Below are 20707 nucleotides of genomic sequence, written 5' to 3' on the forward strand. Positions count from 1 at the left end.
GGGCCGGGAACAGAGGGTGGCGGGGGGGGGTTGTACACCCGCTGACAGGGTTGCGCGGCCGGAGGGGGTCTTGCACAGCTGGATGGAGAGGAGCGCACCCAGTGGGAGGGCTGCACACCTAATAGGGGCGGTTGCACAGCCGGTACAGGGGTTGCACAGCCGTGGGCGGGCTCGGGGAGGCGGTGCCGGGGGCGGTCGGTCCCGGACGTCCCGCCCGCCCTCTTGTGCCGGCGCCATGGCGGAGCCGGGGGCGGGCGGCGGCGGCGGGTTCCTGAGCAGCGGGAGCGAGCAGCGGTGCCGGGCGCGGCTGGCGGCGGCGGCGGGGCGGCGGGCGGCGGCGGCGGCGGCGGTGCTGGTGCCGCTGTGCTCGGTGCGCGGCCGCCCCGCACTGCTCTTCACGCTGCGCTCCCGCCGCCTGGGCGGCCCCCACAGCGGCGACGTCAGGTACCGGCGGCGGGGGGCGGGCACCGGGGCCGGGCCGGCCCTGACGGCGCCGTTGCCTCTTGCAGTTTCCCCGGGGGGCGGCGGGACCCGGCGGACGGCGACGCGGTGGCCACGGCGCTGCGGGAGACGCGGGAGGAGCTGGGGCTGGCGCTGGGCGCCCCGAGCGTCTGGGGGCAGCTGCGGCCGCTGCCCGACCGGGTACCGGGCACGGGGGGCGGCGGGGGACGGGGTGACCAGGACACCGGGGCAGGGGATGTGGTCGGGGAGGGGCAGGTGTTTGGGGGCACAGGGACACCGAGGAACCCCTGTCCAAGGACACGAGGGCAGGGTGACGGGGAGATGGGAGAGGGGGCACCATCTGCAGAGGGCGTTGGGTGACAGACGCACGATGGGTGTCTGCGGTTGGGCACAGGTGGTCAAGGCGAGCGGGTGGCACTTTGGGGAGGGGGGTTGTCGCCCCCATCCCCTTGCCAACACACCTTCCAGCAGGGACAGATGGTGGCTCCTGTCGTGGCTAACCTGGGGCCCCTGGAGGACTTAACACTGACCCCCAACCCTGAGGAGGTGGGTGACCCCGCGCTGGCCATGTCCCCTGCCTGGGACAATACCCCCATCCCCGCCTTCCCCCGGTGACACGATGGCAGATGGCCCTGGCCACCCCCTCACCGCCTGTTCCGGCAGGTGGAGGAGGTCTTCACCGTGCCCCTGGATCACCTCCTGCGGGAGGAGAACCAGGGCTACACCCACTTCCGCACTGCTGGCCGCTACAGCTACACCCTGCCCGTCTTCCTCAACGGACCACACAAGGTTTGGGGGCTGACGGCCATCATCACCGAGCTGACGCTGGAGCTGCTGGCGCCCGACCGTTACCGCAGGAAGACCCACATGCTGGCCCGCAGCCCCTCGGCTCGGCCCCTCAAGGGGAGCTCAGCCTGACATGGGAGGGGACGGATGCGTTTTTGTGGGGGTTGTGTACAGGCAGGGCTCTCCCCCTGCCTCAGTTGTGTGGCTGCTTTCGTCCGCCGCCTGGCTGTAGGCTGGCCTCGCCGCATGCATCCGGATAGCTGTGGGGAAACTGCACCGACCCCCATCGGTGCTGCCTGCCGGGCCCCACACGCCCACAGCTAATGGCATGCACTGTGATTTGGTATAAAAGCCATGTTTTGAACCGCTTGTGCCACAGCCTCCAAGTCATGCTGCGTGGGTGGCCCTCAGTGCCAGCACTGGTGGGGCAACAGTACAGGCAGGAGCTGCCCTGGTTCCACCGCAGCTGTGACAGGGAGCGCAGGGTCCCCAGGGAGGGACGTGTAGATGTCCCAGCTGCTTGGTGCTGCCCCAAGACCACCACCTCTGCCCCCTACCCAGGCCCAGAGAGGGGACATGGAGTCTCAGGGAAAGTCAGGATCTCTGGTCTGGGGGGATCCAGGCCTTGGCTGTGTGATCCCCTGAGCCCTGGGGAGCCCCTGCTCCAGAGGAGGCAGGACCCACAGCCCCACCTGGCTGTCTCTTCCCCCCATTTTATGCCTGCAGCTTACTCCTGCCCCCTCCAGCAGAATGAGGAACCTGCGAGCACAGCAGCATTTATTGAGGAGCCCCCAACACAGCCCCACAAACTGCTGTGAGAAGCCCCTTGCCCCCAGGAAGTTCCCCCGCAGGCAGGAAGCGGCAGGGCCACCGCTGCCAGCAGCCCTCGCTCCACCGCCGGCTCCTTATGCTGATGCCGCTCGGGCTTTGGCCTCACCATAGCGCCGCATCCTCTCTTCCAGCTCAGGTCGGAAGTGGCGGATGAGACCCTGTGCAGAGCAAAGGGGATGGAGTTAACGGGGCAGGGAGAAGGCTGCTGGCCCCCCCAGACCTGGTCCCAACCTGAAATCTCCCCCACCTGCACGGGCCAGGCTGCACCGTCACCCAGGGCACAGATGGTGTGGCCCTCGATCTGCTTGCTGATCTCCCACAGTGCATCAATCTCTGCCACCTGCGCGTTGCCCTGCACGAACCGCGCCATGACCTTGTTCATCCAGTCGACGCCTGCAGAGAGGGGAAGGGCCATGAGGGGCCTGCAGCACAGCCCCCCCCAGCCCATAGCCCTCTGCCTGCCCCAACCCCCTGCTCACCTTCCCGGCACGGGGTGCACTGCCCGCAGCTCTCATGCTTATAAAACTCGATGAGGCGAGCGATGGCTTTAATGACATCAGTCTGGGGAGGGAGGGAAGGGTGAGGGCCCTGCCGTGGCACAGGAGGCTTGGGGAGGGGGTTCCTCCCTTACCGATTTATCCATGACAATGACGGCGGCTGTGCCGAGCCCGCTCTGCGCCTGCACCAGGGAATCGAAGTCCATCAGCACGGTTTCGCACACCGATTTGGGGAGCAGCGGCGTGGAGGAGCCCCCCGGGATGATGGCCAGCAGGTTGTCCCAGCCCCCACGGACACCACCTGCCAGAGATGGGGGAGTCAGGATGGGGTGGGCCAGGCCCAGTGCTGGCCTGGTGTGGCTCGGCAGGGCGTCCCACAGTGCTGACCAGCGTGCTTCTCAATGAGCTCCTTCAGCGGCACTGACATCTCCTCCTCTACAGTGCAGGGGTTGTTGACGTGACCGGAGATATTGAAGAGTTTCGTCCCAGAGTTGCGCTCCCGCCCAAAGCCGGCGAACCAGGCACCCCCTCGTCGGCAGATGGTGGGGGCCACGGCTACTGTCTCCACGTTGGCCACCGTGGTGGGGCAGCCGAAGACACCTGGAAGCAGCAGAAGCTCTCAGCGGCTGCCTCATCCCTGCAGCAGGACAGCAGCCTGAGGACAACTACTTTTGTCCGGTCACCACCATTTTGTCCCATTCTCAAGTGGCAGCTGGAAATTAAGGCTCAAGCCGGTTGCAGCAGGAGCAAAGCGAGGAGGGCCGGGGACATACCCACATCGGCGGGGAAAGGGGGCTTCAGGCGCGGCTTGCCCTGCTTGCCCTCGATGGACTCGATCAGCGCCGTCTCCTCCCCGCAGATGTAGGCTCCGGCACCTCTCACCACAAATACGTCGAAGGCATACCCCGACCCACAGGCATCCCGCCCCAGCAGCCCGGCTTCGTAGGCCTCCCGGATGGCCACCTGCAGCGGGGAGGGGCGAGTGAGTCTGGGGGCTCCCCCTCCCTGCCAGCAGTCCCCCCCCAGCAGCCGCTCACCTGCAGGTTGGAGGCCTCGTTGTAGAACTCACCGCGGATGTAGATGTAGGCGGCACGGGCACCCATGGCGCGTCCCGCCACTAGGCAGCCCTCCACCAGCTTGTGGGGGTCATGGCGCATGATCTCCCGGTCCTTACAGGTGCCCGGCTCCCCCTCATCCGCATTCACCACCAGATATTTGGGCCTGGGGGGCAGGCACTGTCAGGGCCAGGCTTGCCGTGGGGAGGGGCCACGGCAGCAGTCGGTACCAGTCTCACCTGCCGTCCGGGGGCTTGTTCATGAAGCTCCACTTGAGGCCGGTGGGGAAACCGGCGCCGCCACGGCCCCGCAGCCCCGAGGCCTTGATCTCACCGAGGATCCAGTCCACCCCCTTGAGCAAGATCTCCTTGGTCTTGTACCAGTCGCCGCGGCGCAGAGCGCCCTGCAGTCTGCAGGCACGGCATGGCCGGTGGCACCGGGACGGGCCGCACCGGGACCCGCCCCCCCGCCGGCCCCGGTACTCACCTCCAGTCATGCCGCCCGTAGAGGTTGGTGAAGATTCGGTCCTCGTCCCGCAGCGACCCGAACTGCGTCTTCTTGGCCGCCGTCTGCGGGGACACACGGACTCAGCACTGGTACCATCGGGACCCGTCCCGGATCGGCCCGCCGCTCCCCCCGTCCCCGCTCACCGAGAACGAGGCGGCGGGCAGGTGCCGCAACGCTAGCAGCTGCCGGGCGGCCATGGCGGGGCGGGCACCGGGACCGGGACCACCGTCACCTTCAGGCGCCCCCACAGCGTCGCGCCGGCGGTGACGTCAGCGGCGAGTGCCGTCAGCACGGCGCAGCCGTGACGCTCGCGAGCGGGGCCGTAGCGAGGGGCGTGGTCACATGACAGAGGGCGTGGTCACACTGGGCTGGGGCGTGTCCGATCGGAGGGGGCGTGACCGGGGTGGCGCGGCTCCCGCGGTTGCCACGTGCCCCGTGCCCAGGCGCGGGTAGGGTTTCGGCAGCTGAAACCGGAGGCCCCCGGCCGCCCTCCGGGTGCCCCCCGGGGCGCCCCGCTCCGGCCGCCCCCGGCACCCGGGAGTGCCGCGCCGCCCCGCCCCGCGCCCCTGGGCGCCGCCCCGCGGGTTCTGCTCTACCCTGGCTGCCTCCCCCTTTTGAGGCCACGTTCCTCCCCCACCAGCAGTGGCCTCGTCCTGCCGAGGGAGCGGGACTGGAGCGAGCGCCGCGCCTCGGGGATCCGGTTTCCCTCTCGCCTGGCCCTGGGGGTGGGGAGAGGGAGCGGGGACTGGCGGTGAGCAGTGGGACAAGCGGCAGGCGGCATGTTCTTCCTCTTCCGTGGGCCCCAGCGGCGGGGCGCTGTCAGCCCCGTGCCCCCCACTTGCCGGGGTGCCCCACGGCCCCATGGCCCCGGCAAGTGGGGCAGCCGCCATGTCCGCCCAGCCCTGCAGCTCAGGGGACAGGGGGACCCCGGCCCCTCCAACACTCCAGGGAACTGGGGGCAGCCCCGCCATGGTGGTGCATCACCCACAGAGCATTGGTGGGCCACTGAGGAGCGGGGGCCCTGGCTGCACCCCACTTTTGGGCAGGTAAATGGCAGCGGGGGAGAAGGCCAGGGTATGGCAGGGCCCGGGGGCCTGAGTGCCCCCGCGGGAAGGCTGAGGGCCTGGGGAACAGCTGGGCGGCTCCCCACATCTGGAGCAGGGCGGCCGAGCAGGGAATAATCCGGCGGATTATGCGTGTGCGCGGGCGCGGCACCCCCCCCGCCTGCCCTGCATATCCCCAGATATTCCATAAAAACCTCAAATCCCTGCGCAGCCACGGCCACTGTCGCCCCCCCAGCCCTGGGCCTGCGCCAGCCGCCCCCCGGGCCAGGCATGCCCTGCGGCGCGGGGGCAGCCCCCAGCCATGGGCAACTGCACCAAGACCCCTGAGCGGAGGCTCCCCAAGGTAAGGCCGGCCCGCACCCGCCCCGGGGGGCAGGAGGAGGGATGGGGGGAGCCCCAGCTTGGCCCCCCTCCTTGCTGCTGATGCCTGCTCTGCCCGCAGGATGGGAAGCCACGCTCCGGGCCCCTGGCCCCCGGCGCTGGGGACCTCGAGGAGGTGGCAGAGGCTGCGCAGTCCCCCCCGCTGCAGAGCTACTCAGTGCTGCAGGGACTGGTGGGGCCAGCCTGCATCTTCCTGCGGCAGAGCATCGCCATCACCCAGCTGGTACATGCCTGTCCCCTCCCCGCCTGCCTGCTGCACCGGGCACCGCGCTGCCAGCTGCGCCCTGCAGCCACCCATGAGCCGGTGGGGGATTTAGGGCAGGATCCCTGGTGGGATCCGCGGGGAAAGCTCCTTCGGCTCTTCTCACTTTCTCTTTCGCAGGACCGAGAGCTGCGGCCAGAAGAGATCGAAGGTGAGAAGGTGTGGGGCTGGGGGGTTCTTCACCCTGGTTGGGAGCTCCCCTGGCTGCAGCGGGGCGATGGGTGGGTGGCAGCGGGCGGTGCTGGGGTGCCAGCGGTGACGCCGCGCTTGCCCCCAGAGCTGAAACAGGCCTTCCGGGAGTTCGACAAGGACCGCGACGGGTACATCAGCTATAAGGACCTGGGCGAGTGCATGCGGACCATGGGCTACATGCCCACCGAGATGGAGCTCATCGAGCTGTCCCAGCAGATCAGTAGGTAGCGGGGCCCAGGGCCCCCCCTGCCACCGGCAGCTGGACCTGCCCCCCTGGCGATGCCTGGTCCCCACCCCAGTGACAGCCCCCTTCTGCTACAGCTGGGGGCAAGGTGGATTTTGATGATTTCGTGGAGCTGATGGGCCCCAAGATGCTGGCGGAGACGGCGGACATGATTGGGATCAAGGAGCTGCGCGATGCCTTCCGTGAGGTGAGGGTGAGGGGGTCAGGGCGGCCAGGCTGCCGTTGCACCGAGGGTGGCTGTCGCCGACGGGTGCTTGCTGTGCAGTTCGACACCAACGGGGACGGGCAGATCAGCGTGGCAGAGCTGCGGGAGGCCATGCGCAAGCTGCTGGGGCAGCAGCTCAACTACCGAGAGGTGGATGAGATCCTCAAGGACGTGGATCTCAACGGGGATGGCTTGGTGGACTTCGAAGGTAGGGGCCAGGGAGGGGGCTGGGAACATCCCCGGGAATGTTTGGGATGTTCTGTGCATATTCTCCTGCTGGCAGAGTTTGTGCGGATGATGTCGCGCTGAGGGCGGCGCGTGCCAACACAGGACCCGAGCCCCCGCCGTGCCTTATGAAGAGGAGGGGGCCGTGGAGGAGATGCCCAGCTTCTGCTGCTGCAGCTGGGGCTGTGCCAGCACAGTGCCCCCCAACCCAGGGCAAGGCCCTCACTTCTTCAGCGCCGGAGGTGCTCAGACTCGCCCTTGGCCGCGTGCCTGCCTGGCTGCCGAGGCCCAACCATGGCATGGGGCTCCGGGGCCAACACCAGGCCCCTTTTTGGTGCAGACTTGGCCAGGCTTCGGTCGCTCTCACTGCAATCTCCTCTCTCTCCTGCTCCCTCGCCCCGCAGCGTCCCGCTTCCCACCCTGACCTCACCCCACCTGCTGTTCCCCAAAACTCGAAACGAGCCAGAACCCTGCCCTCCAGTCCTGCCAGCTCATCCCTCCAGCCTCCATTCTGACCCCCCATGTCCCCTGCTGAGCCCCTCACGTTGACCCTGCTCCCTCCACGTTGTGATCAAGGGCCGACCCTCCAGCCTAACACCCTGCCCGCCCCACGTTACCGCGGTTTAAGCTCAGACCTACCCCAGACCCTGTTTGGTCCTGCCCCGTGCGGCTGAGGCATCCCTCTGCTTTCGGGGCTGGCGCGGGCCCTTGCGGACACAGAGACTCCGCGGGGCTTCGGTGCCACGGCCGGGACACCCTTGAGGAAAGAAGGCGGGAATGAAGCGTTACCGTCCCCCGCCCGGGAGAGGCGGACGGCCTGTGCTGATGCTCTGGGTGCAGTTGGGGTGACTTTTGCACCTCCGAGGTCGGGAAACCCTCTGCTTCCTCCCCAGTTACCCTCCCCTCCTCTCCCAACCTGGGTGGGGGTCTGAACAAATTTAATACTTTTTTCAATCTTTGCCCCTTTTGAAAGTAAAAAAAAACCCCTGTCTCCCTCTGCGGACTTTTGTTTGCTGTTGAGTGTAAATACAATTCGTTTGTGGCCGTTCCCTCTGCGGTTGTCCCCTTGTACCCCCACCGGGGCCCAACAACCGCCCTCCCTCTGTCCCGCCGGGAGCCAGTACCCCCGGTACTCCCTCACCGGCGCAGTCGCCGAGCGGTGGGGCGGGGGAGGCCGCCAGGGCCCGGTGGGGCCGCCGGTACCGGGGGCTCGCAGCGGCGGGGCCCCTCCGTCGCTCCCTTCCCGCCGCTCCCCTGAGGGGGATGAGGCGGCGACGGCCGTTGGTCTCGCGCGCAGGGGACGGGGGAGGGGCTGTGTGTGTGTGAGGGAAAGGGGCGGAGCCGACGCCGCATGTATCCACGGTGACCGGAGGGGCGGGAGGCGCGCGGCGGCGCGATGACGTCGGCGCGGCGTCGCGCGCTAGCGTCATCAGGGCGAGCGGCGGGTGGTGGCGGGGGGGAGGCCGGGTCAGGTCAGGCCGCGCCGGGAGCCGGTCCGCGCTCCGTGGGTCGCGTCCGCGGGGGCTGAGCGGAGCTGAGGAGCGGCGGGCGGCGGCGGCGGCACAACCGGCGGGGCGAGCGCGGGGGCCGCCCACCGACCCCCGCCGCGCTCCAGCCATCCGGGAGCGGCGGGCGGCCGTCGGGGATGTCCTACAAGCCCATCGCTCCCGCCCCCGCTACCCCCGGAGCCGCCAGCGCCAGCCCCGCCCCGTCGGGGCCCGGGGCACCGCCCGCCGGTGAGCGCACCCCCCCCTCCGGTAACCGCGAGAGGAGGGTGGGAGGGGGTACCGGGGAATGGCGGGGGTGCGAGCAGCCGGTAACCCTCCGTTTCCTGCAGCCACGAGCGTCCCGTCGCCCTCCGGCTCCGTCCCCGGCGCCGCCGCCCCGTTCCGGCCCCTCTTCAATGACTTCGGGCCGCCGTCCATGGGCTATGTGCAGGTGAGGCGCGGGGCGGCGGTGCCGGTGGCGGCGGTGCCGGTGGCGGCGGGGGCGGCCCTCAGCCCCTCCGTGTGCCCTCCCCGCAGGCGATGAAGCCCCCCGGGGCTCAGGGATCGCAGAGCACCTACACCGACCTGCTCTCCGTCATCGAGGAGATGGGGAAGGAGATCCGGCCCACCTACGCCGGCAGCAAAAGCGCGATGGAGCGGCTGAAGCGGGGTAGGACGACGGGTGTGCGCCAGCTGGCTCCCAGTCCCGCGTGCCCGGGGGTCCCCTGCCCCACGGAGGGTGGGGGGAGCCGGGGCCGGGGCCGGGGCCGGGGCGTGTCGGGGGCTGATGTGAGGTGTCCCTTCTGCTTCTCCCCACAGGCATCATCCACGCCCGGGCGCTGGTCAGGGAGTGCCTGGCAGAGACAGAGCGAAACGCCCGCACGTAACGGCTGCTGTCACCCGGGACCCTCCGCCCCGGGACCCCCCCCCGCCCCTCCCGGTGCCCCTGCCCCGCTGGCGGCGGGGGGGCCGCCGTGCTGCCCGCACTCGCCGCTCTTTATAAATGTGTGGTGGTTTTTTGGTTTTGTTTTTTTTTTTATAAATAAAGGCCATGGTTGGGACTTTGCCTCGGGCTGCATCCCCGCGGCTGGGGGGGCGGCGGCGGGGGCCGGGGGTGTCAGGGCACCGAGGAAGGGCCGCGCTGTGTGGGGGGTGTTCTGGAGCCGTGCCCCGGGCCAAAAGGTGCGGGAATGAGCAAAACCCGTCTTTTAAAGAAAGGCTTTAAAAAAAAAAAACACAAACACAAAATACCCCACAAGAACACAACGGTTTTTTGCTCGGGGGCGGGCGGTGGGGCCGGTGCTGGCGCACGTGGGGTGCCCGTGCAGCGGGGCTCGCCGCCTTCCCGTCTCTGACGTCACAGCGCCCCCCCCCCCCCCCCCCATCCCGACGTCGCGGCCGTCGCCGTGGGAACGGGCTGTGATGTCACGAGCCGAGGGGCCGGTCGGGAGTAGCGCAGGTTCGGCGGGGCCGGGGCGCGGCGGGCGGGGGCAGCGCCCGGGGGCCAGCGCCCGGGGGCGAGCGGAACCGAAGAAGAGCCGAGAGGAGCCGAAGGCGGGCGGGGGGCGCGTTGCCATGGGAGCAGGGCGGGCCCGGGAGCGTCGCAGCGGGCGCCGGGCCGGGCTGGGCTGAGCTGGGCCGGGCTGAGCTGGGCCGGGCCGGGCCGGGCCGGGCCGGGCCGCCGGCCGCCCCCGCAGGCGCTGCCCCCCGCCGCCATGCTCATCAAGGAGTACCACATCCTGCTGCCCATGAGCCTGGAGGAGTACCAGGTGGCCCAGCTCTACATGATCCAGGTGGGGCCGGGGGCGTGAAGGGGCCTGTGGGGCTAAGTGTGGAGCCTGGTGGGGGGGTGTAGGGGCCTGTGGGGCTGGGTATGGAGCCTGGTAGCATGTAGGCGGCTGTGGGGTGTAGGGGGCTGTGGGGCTGAGCATGGAGACTGGAGGGGTGCGGGCCTGAGCTTGGGGAATGCAGGGGGCTGTGGGGCTGAGCATGGAGCCTGCTGGATGGTGGGGGGCCTGAGGATGACCCCAAGGGACTGGCAGGGTACAGAGGTGTCAGTGAGGTTTTGGTGGGTTTGGGGCCACTGAGACAAGGGGTCCTGCGTGTAGGTGTGGGACTGGGGGCTGTAAGCATGTGGGAGCTGGGGTTTGCATGAGGGTTCTGGCACCCCAGGGGCCTGTGATGTGTCAGGCCTTAGGGGTGTGCGGGTCTCAAGGTTAGGGGGTACCAGGGGGCCATGCTCACCCAGCGGCTTTCCCTGCAGAAGAAGAGCCGGGAGGAGTCGAGCGGCGAGGGCAGCGGGGTGGAGATCCTGGCCAACCGGCCCTACAGTGACGGCCCCGGCGGCAGCGGCCAGTACACCCACAAGATCTACCATGTGGGCTCCCACATCCCCAGCTGGTTTCGGGCACTGCTCCCCAAGGCCGCGCTGCAGGTGGAGGAGGAGTCCTGGAATGCCTACCCCTACACCCGCACCAGGTGGGACCCAGCGGGCATGTGGGGTGGACTGCGGGGCCGGCCGTGCCTCCGGGCTCAGCCCTGTCCCTGCGCCTCCCCCAGATACACCTGCCCCTTTGTGGAGAAGTTTTCCATTGAGATCGAAACGTACTACCGGCCGGACGCAGGCAAGCAGACCAATGTCTTCAATCTGAGCGCGGCTGAGAAGAGGCAGAGGATTTTGGGTGCGTACAGCTGCCGTAAGGCTGGCTTGGGGCACCAGGCAGGACCTGATGCCTGCTGGGGTTCCCACGCCGCGCTCCCCGGGTGGGTGTGTGGGTGTGCCATGGCGCCTGAGTGGCTCAGCTTCCCTGCCAGCTGCAGGGGCTTGGCATCTGCAATGCGCTCGGCTTTGCTCTCCTTGCTGGCCCTCATGTTTTGGGGACAACTATGGGGGGACACTGGCAGGGGAAGGCACCTGTGCCCCAAGCTCCCTGCTCTGAGCTCCCTGCCCACTCCCTTGGCAGTGCTGCTAAACTAGAGTCTGTATTAAAGATGTTTTGGGGGACAATTTTGTCCTCTGCCGCCTTCCCTGGCCTGTATATTTGTTTGCAGACCTCCCCTTCCTCGTGCCAGCCTGTTCCCTTCTTCTTCCGTGTCTCAGCCCCTATCCCACACCATTTTGCACAGCTTTGCCTTCCTGGCCCCTCTCCGAGCACATGTGGGAACGCGCACCAGGCTCCTGCAGGGTGTTTCGGATCAGCTGGAGGTTGGGAGGGGAGCTGGAAAAGCGTGTCCCCATTTTCCCACCCCCTGCCCTGCTTCCCCTGCTCCCCAGGGCTTTGCTCCAGGTGGCTTTCCAGGTCCAGGCCCCTCTGCTGCTTGCCAGGGGGACAGGCGGGCAGAGCTGGTGGGTTTGGTCGGGGTGGGATTCCCCCCTCACCGGTGGGTTTGGCCCCGGCTGCTGCGGCCTTTTCCTGGCTGTGTCGATCTGGTCGTTTTAGGTGCTGGAGTGCAGAGTGTGACGTGCTGCCTCTTAAAATGGAGGCCTAAAATAGGCACTTGGAGGAAATGATTCATCTGACCTATTTCTCTCATTGGCTCCTGCAACACTGGGGACGTCCGGCCGGGATGCCGGCAGCTTGGGCTGGAGGGGATAAATTCTGGCCCTGCTATCACGGGGGGGCAACCAGGGCCAAGCGGACAGCAGACAGGGCACGGCCCTGTGCCTGCTGCCCTGCCTGATTTTCCTCTCTGGTGTCCGTCCTGCGGGCTTTCCACCGGACACGCTGCATCTCAGGTGGCTGCTGCCTCACGTGGGGAGCAGGGCCAATGTGGACCCTGCTGGGATTTTCTTTGCCAGCTCTTGCTCTCACCCTGGTGTCCCACAGCACTGACAGATTTAAACGCCGTCTCACGTTTCAAAGGGCAGCGGAGCAAATGCCACGACCTGGGCTGTCGGGGCAAACCGCAGGGATAACTGCCTCCTCGCCAATTTTCTTGCAGCAGTAAAAGTAAATAGACCCGCCGGTCATCGCATGAGTGACGCTGCTGGGAGCTGCTCAGGGCTGGCAGGTCCTGTCCCGGCTCCTTGCCGCTCACCATGGCGTGCCACCATCTGAGCCACTCGGCCAGCCTGTCGGGCGCTGATTTAAGGGCTTGTGTTTGCCTCGCCACTGCGGCCGGGCCGTATACCCTGCATCAGCCTGGGGCTGGGCAGCAGCGGTTTTGTGGGCTTGGGGCATCTCTGGTTTCTGTGGTGTGGCTGCAGGGGTGCTTTACCCTTTGCCCAGGGATAGCTGGGGGGGACACAGGGTGGGAAGAGCCCAGCTTCAGCATGCCCGCCCTGCAACTGTCCCTTGCTTTCTGAGTCCTAAAAGACCTTTTTTCGCCTTTTATTTTTTTGTTTTTTTCCCCCCGACTTGGAGGGGGGGAGGAAGAGGCCAGCGGGTGCCTCAGGGGCATCAACAGGGGCAAATAAATGTGAGGCTGACGGAGCCTGGGACAGGCTGGGAGGACTGACTGGGGACAGCTCTGTGGGAAGGTTTTGGGGGCTGGTGGGGTGCACTGGGTCCCCCCCAGGATCCCTCAAGACCTGGCTGGAGGGAGCTGGCCTGGAGATGGGGCTGGAGCAGCCAAACTGCAAGAGACTTTGTGTAGGGTTGGGCCTGAACGGCCCCCCAAAGTCTGTTGCATCGTGTGTTCTTGGGTGCCATCCCTGAGCCCCCCTCCAGTTTTGGGGAGGCCATCCCTGTTTGGAGAGAGGTAGATGTTGCCATTGCACCCCCCAGCTCAATGGGGGCTCCTCCTGGGTTGCTCTGTGGGGCTTTTGCTGTGCTCTGTGCTCCATTACTGGGGCACCCTTGGGTCTGGCAGGGGCAGCTAGCAGAGCTCACTGCTGCACCGAGCTGCCCCATCTGACTGTCCTCAGCACCAGCCCCCGCATCCCCTGGGGTCGCCGGGGCCGCTCTCCCAGCTGCCAAATCTCCTTGCTAATGCGCGTATGTGTGTCAGCCCTGGCTCTTCACGCGCCCCGCCGCCTCCGTGCCTCCCCCCGCGGCCCCCGGCACCTCTTGCAGTCACGCTGTGCCGCTCTGCGGGATGCTGGATCAGGCCCTCATGCAGGGATGGAACGCCTTCGGGTGCACCCAAGGGTGCCTTTGATGTTACAGCCATGGGGGTAGAGAGCATTTGCTATGGGCTGTCAGGCGTGTGGCTTGTGCCAGTTGTTTTTTTTTTTTTATAATTTAATGATTTTTTTCTATTTTTTTTTTTAATAATTTGCCAGGTTTATAATTTGCCCCCTCCGATTTTTGTGCATTTTTCCCTGCTTTTCTGCCCGAGGGGCTTGCTGAACACTGCAGGGTGACGAGCACTGTTTCCCCTCCAGACACCATCGACATCGTGCGTGACCCCATCTCCCCAGGGGAATACAAGCCCGAGGAGGACCCCAAACTCTACCACTCAGCCAAGACGGGCCGGGGCCCGCTGGGGGATGACTGGCTGGAGACGGCTGCTGGCGGGCCCCTGATGTGCGCCTACAAGCTCTGCAAGGTGGAGTTTCGCTACTGGGGGATGCAGTCCAAAATTGAGCAGTTCATCCATGACGTGGGTGAGTGCACGGCAGCAGTGGTGAGCCCTCGATCGCCGGCACCTTGGCACTGCTGGGGGGGCAGGTTTGGGGAGCCCCGGGGCCATGCCAGGCTCGCTCCCCGTCCCCGTCGCAGGTTTGCGGAAGGTGATGCTGCGCGCCCACCGTCAGGCTTGGTGCTGGCAGGACGAATGGACGGACCTGACGATGGAGGACATCCGGCAGCTGGAGGAGGAGACGGCACGGATGCTGGCGCAGAAGATGGCCAAGTGCGGCGAGGCCGAGGAGCCCCCCACCGCTGGGCCCAGTCCTGAGGGGCGGCCAGAGCCGGGGAGTGCCAGCGGGCAGGAGGGGGCTGAGGTGCAGGAGGTGGCTGATGCCTCTCCTGACGATACCTTTGCCAAGCAGTGGTCCACCTCTTCCCGGTCCTCCTACTCCTCCCAGCATGGAGGTGAGATAACAGGTCCTGCATGAGTGGGATGGGGACACCCAACACCCCCCGGCTGCCGCTGTTCTCTGTAGGAGACGTGTCAGGGGACCCTCTCTTCCCTGGACTGGGTCTTCAGGGAGGGCTCTGGGTGCAGGAGCCAGGGGAGGGGGGTGCAGCTCTGCGTCCTGATCCCATGCTGGTGGCAGGGGGGGTGTCTCCTCAGAGCCTGTCCGAGTGGCGGATGCAGAACATCGCCCGTGACTCCGAGAACAGCTCTGAAGAGGAGTTTTTCGATGCCCATGGTATGGTGGGGCAGCCCCATGGCTCAGCATTTTGGTAGCAGGGACCAGGCACCGGCTCGGGGTGGGCTGGGTTCACTCAGAGGGGCTGGGGGGGGGCCCTTGAGGGCTCCCCACCCATGGCCTCCTCCACACTGCTGTAGAGGACCTGTCTGACAGTGATGACGTCTTTGCGAAGGAGATGACGAAGTGGAGCTCCAACGACTTCTTGGACTCGCTGGAGCGGCCGGCGGAGCTGGATGAGGCGCTGGGTGAGTGGCTGGGGGTCCCCAGCCCCAAACCCCCATGTGGGAGTACTGGGAGGGGGCAAACACCCACCTGGACACCCGAGCCAGGCTCACCGGGGCCATGTGCTTGCAGGAGATGGAGCCAGTGCAGCCAAGGTGGATGGTGAAGGATTGGGGGCATCCGGCTTCCCCGAGGTGCGTGCCCCACTCGTCCCCTCCTTCGGGCTGTGCCCCTCAGTATGGGTGCTGATGGCAGCGCTCTCCTTCCCGCAGGGTGGTTCTGTGGAGAGCACGGCGCAGGCATGCCGGATCCACGCCCTCTTCCTCATCCTCCACAGCGGCAACATCCTGGATCAGGGAGTGGGCGAGCCAGGCTCCAAGCAGGCAGATGTGCAGACGCTGGTGGCCACCTTTGATGCCGTCACCCGTGTCCACTTCCCTGAGGCACTGGGGCACGTGGCGCTGCGCCTGGTCCCCTGCCCGCCCATCTGCGCTGCTGCTTATGCCCTCGTCTCCAAGTATGGATGGCAGCGCAGTTTACCGGGGGCATGTACTGTGCCGCGGGGCGAGGAGGTGGCTGTCCCCCTTGGAAAACCACCCCAGAGCTGTGGGAGGGGACCGGGGAGGTGGTGACCTCAGAGAAGGGTCTTTCCTTCTTCCAGTGTGACATCCAGGACAAGCGATAGGATGGGATGGGAATAAGTCCTGGTGCAGCATCCCGGGGCAAGCAAGCGTCGTGTGGTGGGATGGGGACATCGAGGCAGTCCCGTTCACCGTCCCCACCATGTCCCTCTCAGGCTCAGCCCCTACAGCCACGATGGGGACAGCCTGTCCAGCAGCCAGGACCACATCCCGCTGGCAGCCCTCCCGCTGCTGGCCACCTCCTCGGGGAGCTACCAGCATGCCGTGGGCACCGTCATTGCCCGCGCTAACCAGGCGTACAGCGCCTTCCTGCACTCTGGGGAGGGGACCGGCTTCTGCGGCCAGGTGAGGGGGTTTGGGGGAAGCTTTACTCTGGGTGCCAGCTGGGGCTCAGCTCTGCTGGGAACTGCTTTGCCTCTGTGTGGAGGGCTTGGGGGCTCTGTCCTTCATCGCCCTTGATGCTGGTGCGTGCCATCTGCAGGTTGTGCTGCTGGGGGACTGCGTGGGCGGCATCCTGGGCTTCGATGCGCTCTGCCAGAGCCGGCTGGGCTCGGGGGGTAGCCGCAACAGCAGCCGTCGCGGCAGCCTGGTGAGTGCCAGCAGCCGGCTACCGGCTGGGCTTGAGAAGGGTGGAAAGGGGGTTTGCACCCCTGGGAGGGTTGGCAGGGGTGCTGGTGGTGGCTGAGGGCGGACTGGGTGCTCACTGCCTCTCCCCCTGCAGAGCACGGAGCCCATCTCCCCAGAGCTGTGTGGCAGCAGGGACCCGCTGGCCGATGGGACGGACGGAGCAGCGGGATCGGGCCAGACCAGCCCTGAGCCAGGGGCACAGCTGCCCTGCCGAGAGCAAGGGGACAGATACCATCACAGCTCCTTGTGCAGGTGAGAGCAAGGGGGACAGTTGGCAGGGCCATGGCCCGTCCCCGTGGGAACGGTGGTGATATCACCACTAATTTTGTGGTTTATGGAAAGGGTGAATTTCCCATCTACACCAGCTTGGGAAGCAGCATTGCATGGGGGCAGCCTGCCCTGGGGGTGTCTTGCTAGAGCTCCCTGGCTTCCAACAGCTCCTCTGGGCTAACGGGGCTGAGCCAGGCACAGCTTTGCCCCTGGGCTGGTGGGAATGGGATGGTGCCATCCATCCCCATGCCCACTCGCCCCTACTGTCCTAGCCCACAGGCCAGCGAGGCCCTGCTGGAGGCAGAGGCGGTGCTGGATGGGGCGGAGGGCGCTGGCACTCGCCTTGACTTTAAGGTATCCGGCTTCTTCCTCTTTGGCTCCCCGCTGGGGCTGGTGCTCGCACTGCGCAAGACCGTCATGCCTGCTCTGGATGGTGAGGACCCCGTGGTGCCAGCCCCCGACCCTCCTTCTCGTCCCCAAGTCTGAGCCCTGCAAGCCGGAGCCCCCTGAGACCTCGCTAGAGAGGTCTGCTTGGGTTTGAGCCCCTTGCACACTCAGCCCTGGCTGTGTGGATGTCGGTGTTGGTGTGTTCCCAAGCATCCTCTTCCCTGCTCTGTGCCAGCCCCAGTCTGTCCCCTGGCTGTCACTGGTGTCCTGGGTTTGCCTCCCCAGCCTTTCCTCTCGCTGTGTCCTGCTTTCTCCTCCCTGGGTGTTGAGCTCCTGGCTGTGCTGCCCTGTGCCCGCCAGTCCTTGTGTCCTGTCCCTGTCCCCCCCGGGCTCCTCGCCACGCAGGCTGGGCAGCCCCGATTCTCTCTCTGCCCCAGTGGCCCAGCTGCGTCCTGCCTGCGAGCAGATCTACAACCTCTTCCACGCGGCTGACCCCTGTGCCTCTCGCCTGGAGCCCCTCTTGGCCAAGGCCTTCCACGCCGTCCCACCGCTCAGTGTGCCCCGCTACCAGAAGTACCCCCTGGGCGATGGCACCTCCTCCCTGCTGGGTGAGCAGCCCCTACCCCAGGCAGGTCCTGGGCACCCCAGGGTGTGTTGTGGGCTCCAGCATCATGCCAGGCTACCCAGAGCACCCACAGCTCTGCAGGAGCCCAGCTGGGATGGGGGGGGAAGTGGTGTGTGAGCCTTGCCCACCCTTTTGGAGCTCTGCTGGAGGGGAGGTCCTAGGGTGGTTGGTGTCCCCAGGGGGCTCTGGGTGTCCTCACTCATCTCTCTCCGCAGTGGAGGCCCTGCAGATGCACTCTGCCCTGTTCCTGCCCGAGGTGGAGGTGGCTGCCCCCCCTACCCCCACTGGCAGCTGCGGGGGCTTCTGGAGGGGCAGCGAGCTGGGAGAGCCCCCCACTCCCGCCAGCACCAGTGAAGTTGTCAAGAGTAAGTGCCATCCCGTCCCATGCTGGCACCTCGGGATGCATGACAGGGGCTAAGGTCCGGAAATAGATTCATTGTAGCTCTCCCTGCAGTCTTGGAGCGCTGGTGGGGCCTGAAACGCATCGACTACTCGCTGTACTGCCCTGATGCCCTGACCGCCTTCCCCACCATCACCCTGCCCCACCTCTTCCACGCCAGCTACTGGGAGTCCTCCGACGTGGTGGCCTTCATCCTGCGCCAGGTACGGCGGGCATGGCGGGGCGGGTGGCACGGCTCGCCGGGACTGGTGGGGGCTGAGCTGGGGCCATGCTGCTTGGCAGGTGATGGAGAAGGAGGGGCCGCAGCCTGCAGAGAGCGAGGAGAGCTCCATCTACAGCCCCGCTATCCCCCGGGAGAAGTGGCAGCGCAAGCGCACCCAAGTGAAGATCCGGGTACATGCCCCGCCGCCATCGGGACCCCGACCTTTTGCTGGGGCAAGCGCCGGGCTCTGGCCATCCCTGGGTGCTCGGGCAGGCCCTGGCTGTGGGGCAATGCAGCTGGGAGGGGTTGCTCCTGCATGCCAGCAGGATGCTGGGATGGTCCTGCAGCCCAGTGGGGCCCTGTGCTGCCTCAGGGGCTCCCTTGGGTGCCACCCACGGCACCGCAGGTTGCTGAGCCCCCCATGTCCCTGCAGAATGTGACAGCCAACCACCGGGCCTGTGATGTGATCGTGTGCGAGGGCAAAGCGCAGGTCCTCAGTGGACGCTTCATGTACGGACCCCTGGACGTGGTGACACTGACCGGGGAGAAGGTACCGCTGGGCTCACGGGTGCCACCAGGACCCCATCAAACGGGGCGAGGATCTCCAGGAGTGGGCACAGGGCTGGTGTCACCCACGGCAGAAGAAGGGATATGGTGAACAGGACCCTACGTGGAGTTGTGGGAGAGGGTTATAAGGACTTGTAGGTTGGGGATGCAGCAGGATCTGGAGGTTCAGTCCATGCTCAGCCCTTTTCCCTCTCCCAGGTGGACATCTACATTATGACGCAGCCGCTGTCAGGGAAGTGGCTGTACTACGGCACCGAGGTGACGAGCGGCAGTGGGCGCCTGACCTTCACCATTCCTCCAGACAAAGCTCTGGCCATTGGCGTCTACCCTGTGCGCATGGTGGTCAGGTGAGATGCGGGTGCACGGTGCCATCTCTGTTCCTCCTCCGGCCCTTTCGGTCCACCTGCCCCCTCGGTGGCAGAGCCGGTGCTGAGCCTCCCCACTCTTCTGTCCCAGGGGGGACCACAGCTACGCTGAGGCGTACCTGACGGTGGTGGCCCGGGGCACCGAGTCAGTTGTGTTCAGCATCGACGGCTCTTTCACTGCCAGCGTCTCCATCATGGGCAGCGACCCCAAAGTGCGGGCGGGGGCTGTTGACGTCGTACGGTAGGTGCTCTTCAAATAAGGGGGACCATCTCCCTTTCCTTTCATGGTGTGGTGGCAACCCATTTGGGGTAGCAGGGGCATTGGAGCAGGCTGTCTTCCCAGGGATGAGCTGGGGGATCTCCCGTCGCCCCCTCGCCCAGAGACTTTTCACAGCATCTCTGCACTGCTGCCTTCTCGTGGGAAAAGAGTCCGCTCCTGGTTTTGGTCCTGAAGCCTGCTGTGATACGCTGCAGCTCTGCTGTGCCTTCAGGCTTGATAAAATCCCTGGGAGGAGGAAGGTTTTGGAGGCAACACCCACACATGGATGTGTTGGGAGATGCTTGGTGGTTTCCCACCAGCAGGACCGTCCCCACACGGGCTCCTGGCAGCAACGCATGTCCCCTCCTAGGCACTGGCAGGACTCGGGCTACATGATCATCTACGTGACGGGACGCCCCGACATGCAGAAGCATCGCGTGGTGGCCTGGCTCTCCCAGCACAACTTCCCCCATGGTGCTGTCTCCTTCTGCGACGGGCTCACCCATGACCCTCTGCGCCAGAAAGCTGCCTTCCTCCAGAGCCTGCGCACCGAGGTGGGGAGGGGGATGCCGGCAGGATGGGGACATGGGGCTGATGGTGGTGGAGGGGTAGAGTGGACTATGCTGCAGCCTGTGCCCCTCTCTGTCCTGGGGGTTGGTGGAGCTGCGTGCAGAGATGCTCGGAGCTGGACCGTGCTGCGATGGCGGAGCTGGCACCCTCTCCCAGGACTGTGCTTAGGGCACAGAGGGGCAGCTCCTGGCCTGTGGGCTCATAAAATGGGGGTGTATCCGTCCCCCGGGGATGGCTGTCCCTGCGGGAAGGATCACTGCCTGAGCTAACGCTCCTGTCTGTGGGCAGGCGGAGATCACCATCATTGCTGGCTACGGCTCCACCAAGGACATCTCCGTCTACAGCTCACTGGGGCTCGCACCGGCACATATCTACATTGTAGGTCGCGCCGTCAAGAAATTCCACAACCAGTGCCAGGTATGGTAGCAGTGCTGGGGACGGACTGGGGCTGCAGGGGACAATTGCTGACCCCACCAGGGTGGAGGGAGCATTCAATGGCTGAGGCCACTGGCTCAGGCTGTCCCTGCATCCTGCAGTTCCTGTCTGAGGGCTACGTAGCGCACCTGGCCCAGCTGGAGGCGGTGGCCCTGGCCCACTCCCCCAAAGGACCCCCACGACCCGTGCTGGGCAAAGGCACCTACGGCTGCCCGGCGCCCGTCGACTTCCTACGCAAACAGAGCCAGCTCCTGCGGTCACGGGGCTCCAGCCAGGCAGAGCGGGACGGGGGGCCCCCACCAGCACCCCCCGGGCTGCCCCGGGCCAAGCCCCGCAGCGTCAGCCTCAAGCTGGAGGGTGAGGAGTGAGGGTGGTGCGGCCACCATTCCTCCTCTGCCCCAGCCTTCATTTTCCAGCCCAGAGCATCTGGGGCCAGAGCCTGCCATGGGCCCTGAGCTGACAGAAAGGAGATGAGGGTGCTGGGTCCCCTGAGCCTGAGGGGCCCTGGGAGATGGCACTCTGAGCCCCTCCGAGGGCCAGAGCGATCCCCTCGGGGCTGAGCCACCCCAGGTCCCCCCTGCTGCCCCCCAGCTCTGCCTCCACCCTGCTGCCCCATCACCCCATGTCCTTTGGGGCTGCAGAGCTGTTTCTGGGCAGTGCCCAGTGGGGTTTGCCCC

The 20707-nt window shown here is 66.5% G+C and overlaps 5 protein-coding genes across 5 annotated transcripts; 4 read left to right on the plus strand and 1 right to left on the minus strand.

Annotated features, from left to right (window-relative positions):
* Positions 1-235: 235 nt before the first annotated feature.
* Positions 236-1671, plus strand: NUDT8 (nudix hydrolase 8; the record flags this gene model as incomplete). The annotated part of the gene is made up of 4 exons (XM_082000227.1): positions 236-444; positions 510-642; positions 931-1008; positions 1126-1671. The coding sequence occupies 4 exons, from the start codon at positions 236-238 to the stop codon at positions 1378-1380; spliced, it is 675 nt and encodes a 224-aa protein (XP_081856353.1). The 3' UTR covers positions 1381-1671.
* Positions 1672-2132: 461 nt separating this feature from the next.
* NDUFV1 (NADH:ubiquinone oxidoreductase core subunit V1) lies at positions 2133-4335 on the minus strand (the record flags this gene model as incomplete). The annotated part of the gene is made up of 10 exons (XM_082000766.1): positions 2133-2237; positions 2327-2472; positions 2559-2640; positions 2711-2877; positions 2964-3176; positions 3350-3539; positions 3614-3797; positions 3871-4041; positions 4118-4200; positions 4282-4335. The coding sequence occupies 10 exons, from the start codon at positions 4333-4335 to the stop codon at positions 2154-2156; spliced, it is 1374 nt and encodes a 457-aa protein (XP_081856892.1). The 3' UTR covers positions 2133-2153.
* Positions 4336-4917: 582 nt separating this feature from the next.
* CABP2 (calcium binding protein 2) lies at positions 4918-6795 on the plus strand (the record flags this gene model as incomplete). Its single annotated transcript, XM_082000935.1, has 7 exons — positions 4918-5184; positions 5645-5806; positions 5966-5996; positions 6123-6257; positions 6359-6468; positions 6547-6694; positions 6770-6795. 7 exons carry the CDS (start codon positions 4918-4920, stop codon positions 6793-6795), a joined length of 879 nt encoding a protein of 292 aa, XP_081857061.1.
* Positions 6796-8356: 1561 nt separating this feature from the next.
* On the plus strand, positions 8357-9894 carry CDK2AP2 (cyclin dependent kinase 2 associated protein 2; the record flags this gene model as incomplete). The annotated part of the gene is made up of 4 exons (XM_082001038.1): positions 8357-8447; positions 8549-8649; positions 8736-8868; positions 9018-9894. 4 exons carry the CDS (start codon positions 8357-8359, stop codon positions 9083-9085), a joined length of 393 nt encoding a protein of 130 aa, XP_081857164.1. The 3' UTR covers positions 9086-9894.
* A 19-nt stretch (positions 9895-9913) lies between these two features.
* PITPNM1 (phosphatidylinositol transfer protein membrane associated 1) lies at positions 9914-20398 on the plus strand (the record flags this gene model as incomplete). Its single annotated transcript, XM_082001039.1, has 23 exons — positions 9914-9991; positions 10462-10676; positions 10758-10879; positions 13525-13746; positions 13862-14176; positions 14362-14457; positions 14598-14705; positions 14815-14876; positions 14955-15199; positions 15479-15668; positions 15805-15912; positions 16045-16202; positions 16493-16653; positions 17045-17215; positions 17448-17597; positions 17687-17835; positions 17915-18025; positions 18268-18384; positions 18600-18748; positions 18858-19007; positions 19396-19579; positions 19884-20012; positions 20132-20398. 23 exons carry the CDS (start codon positions 9914-9916, stop codon positions 20396-20398), a joined length of 3657 nt encoding a protein of 1218 aa, XP_081857165.1.
* Positions 20399-20707: the final 309 nt, after the last annotated feature.

Source organism: Phaethon aethereus (assembly GCF_964289735.1).
Source record: "Phaethon aethereus genome assembly, chromosome: 5".
In the NCBI taxonomy this organism is placed as follows: domain Eukaryota; kingdom Metazoa; phylum Chordata; class Aves; order Phaethontiformes; family Phaethontidae; genus Phaethon; species Phaethon aethereus.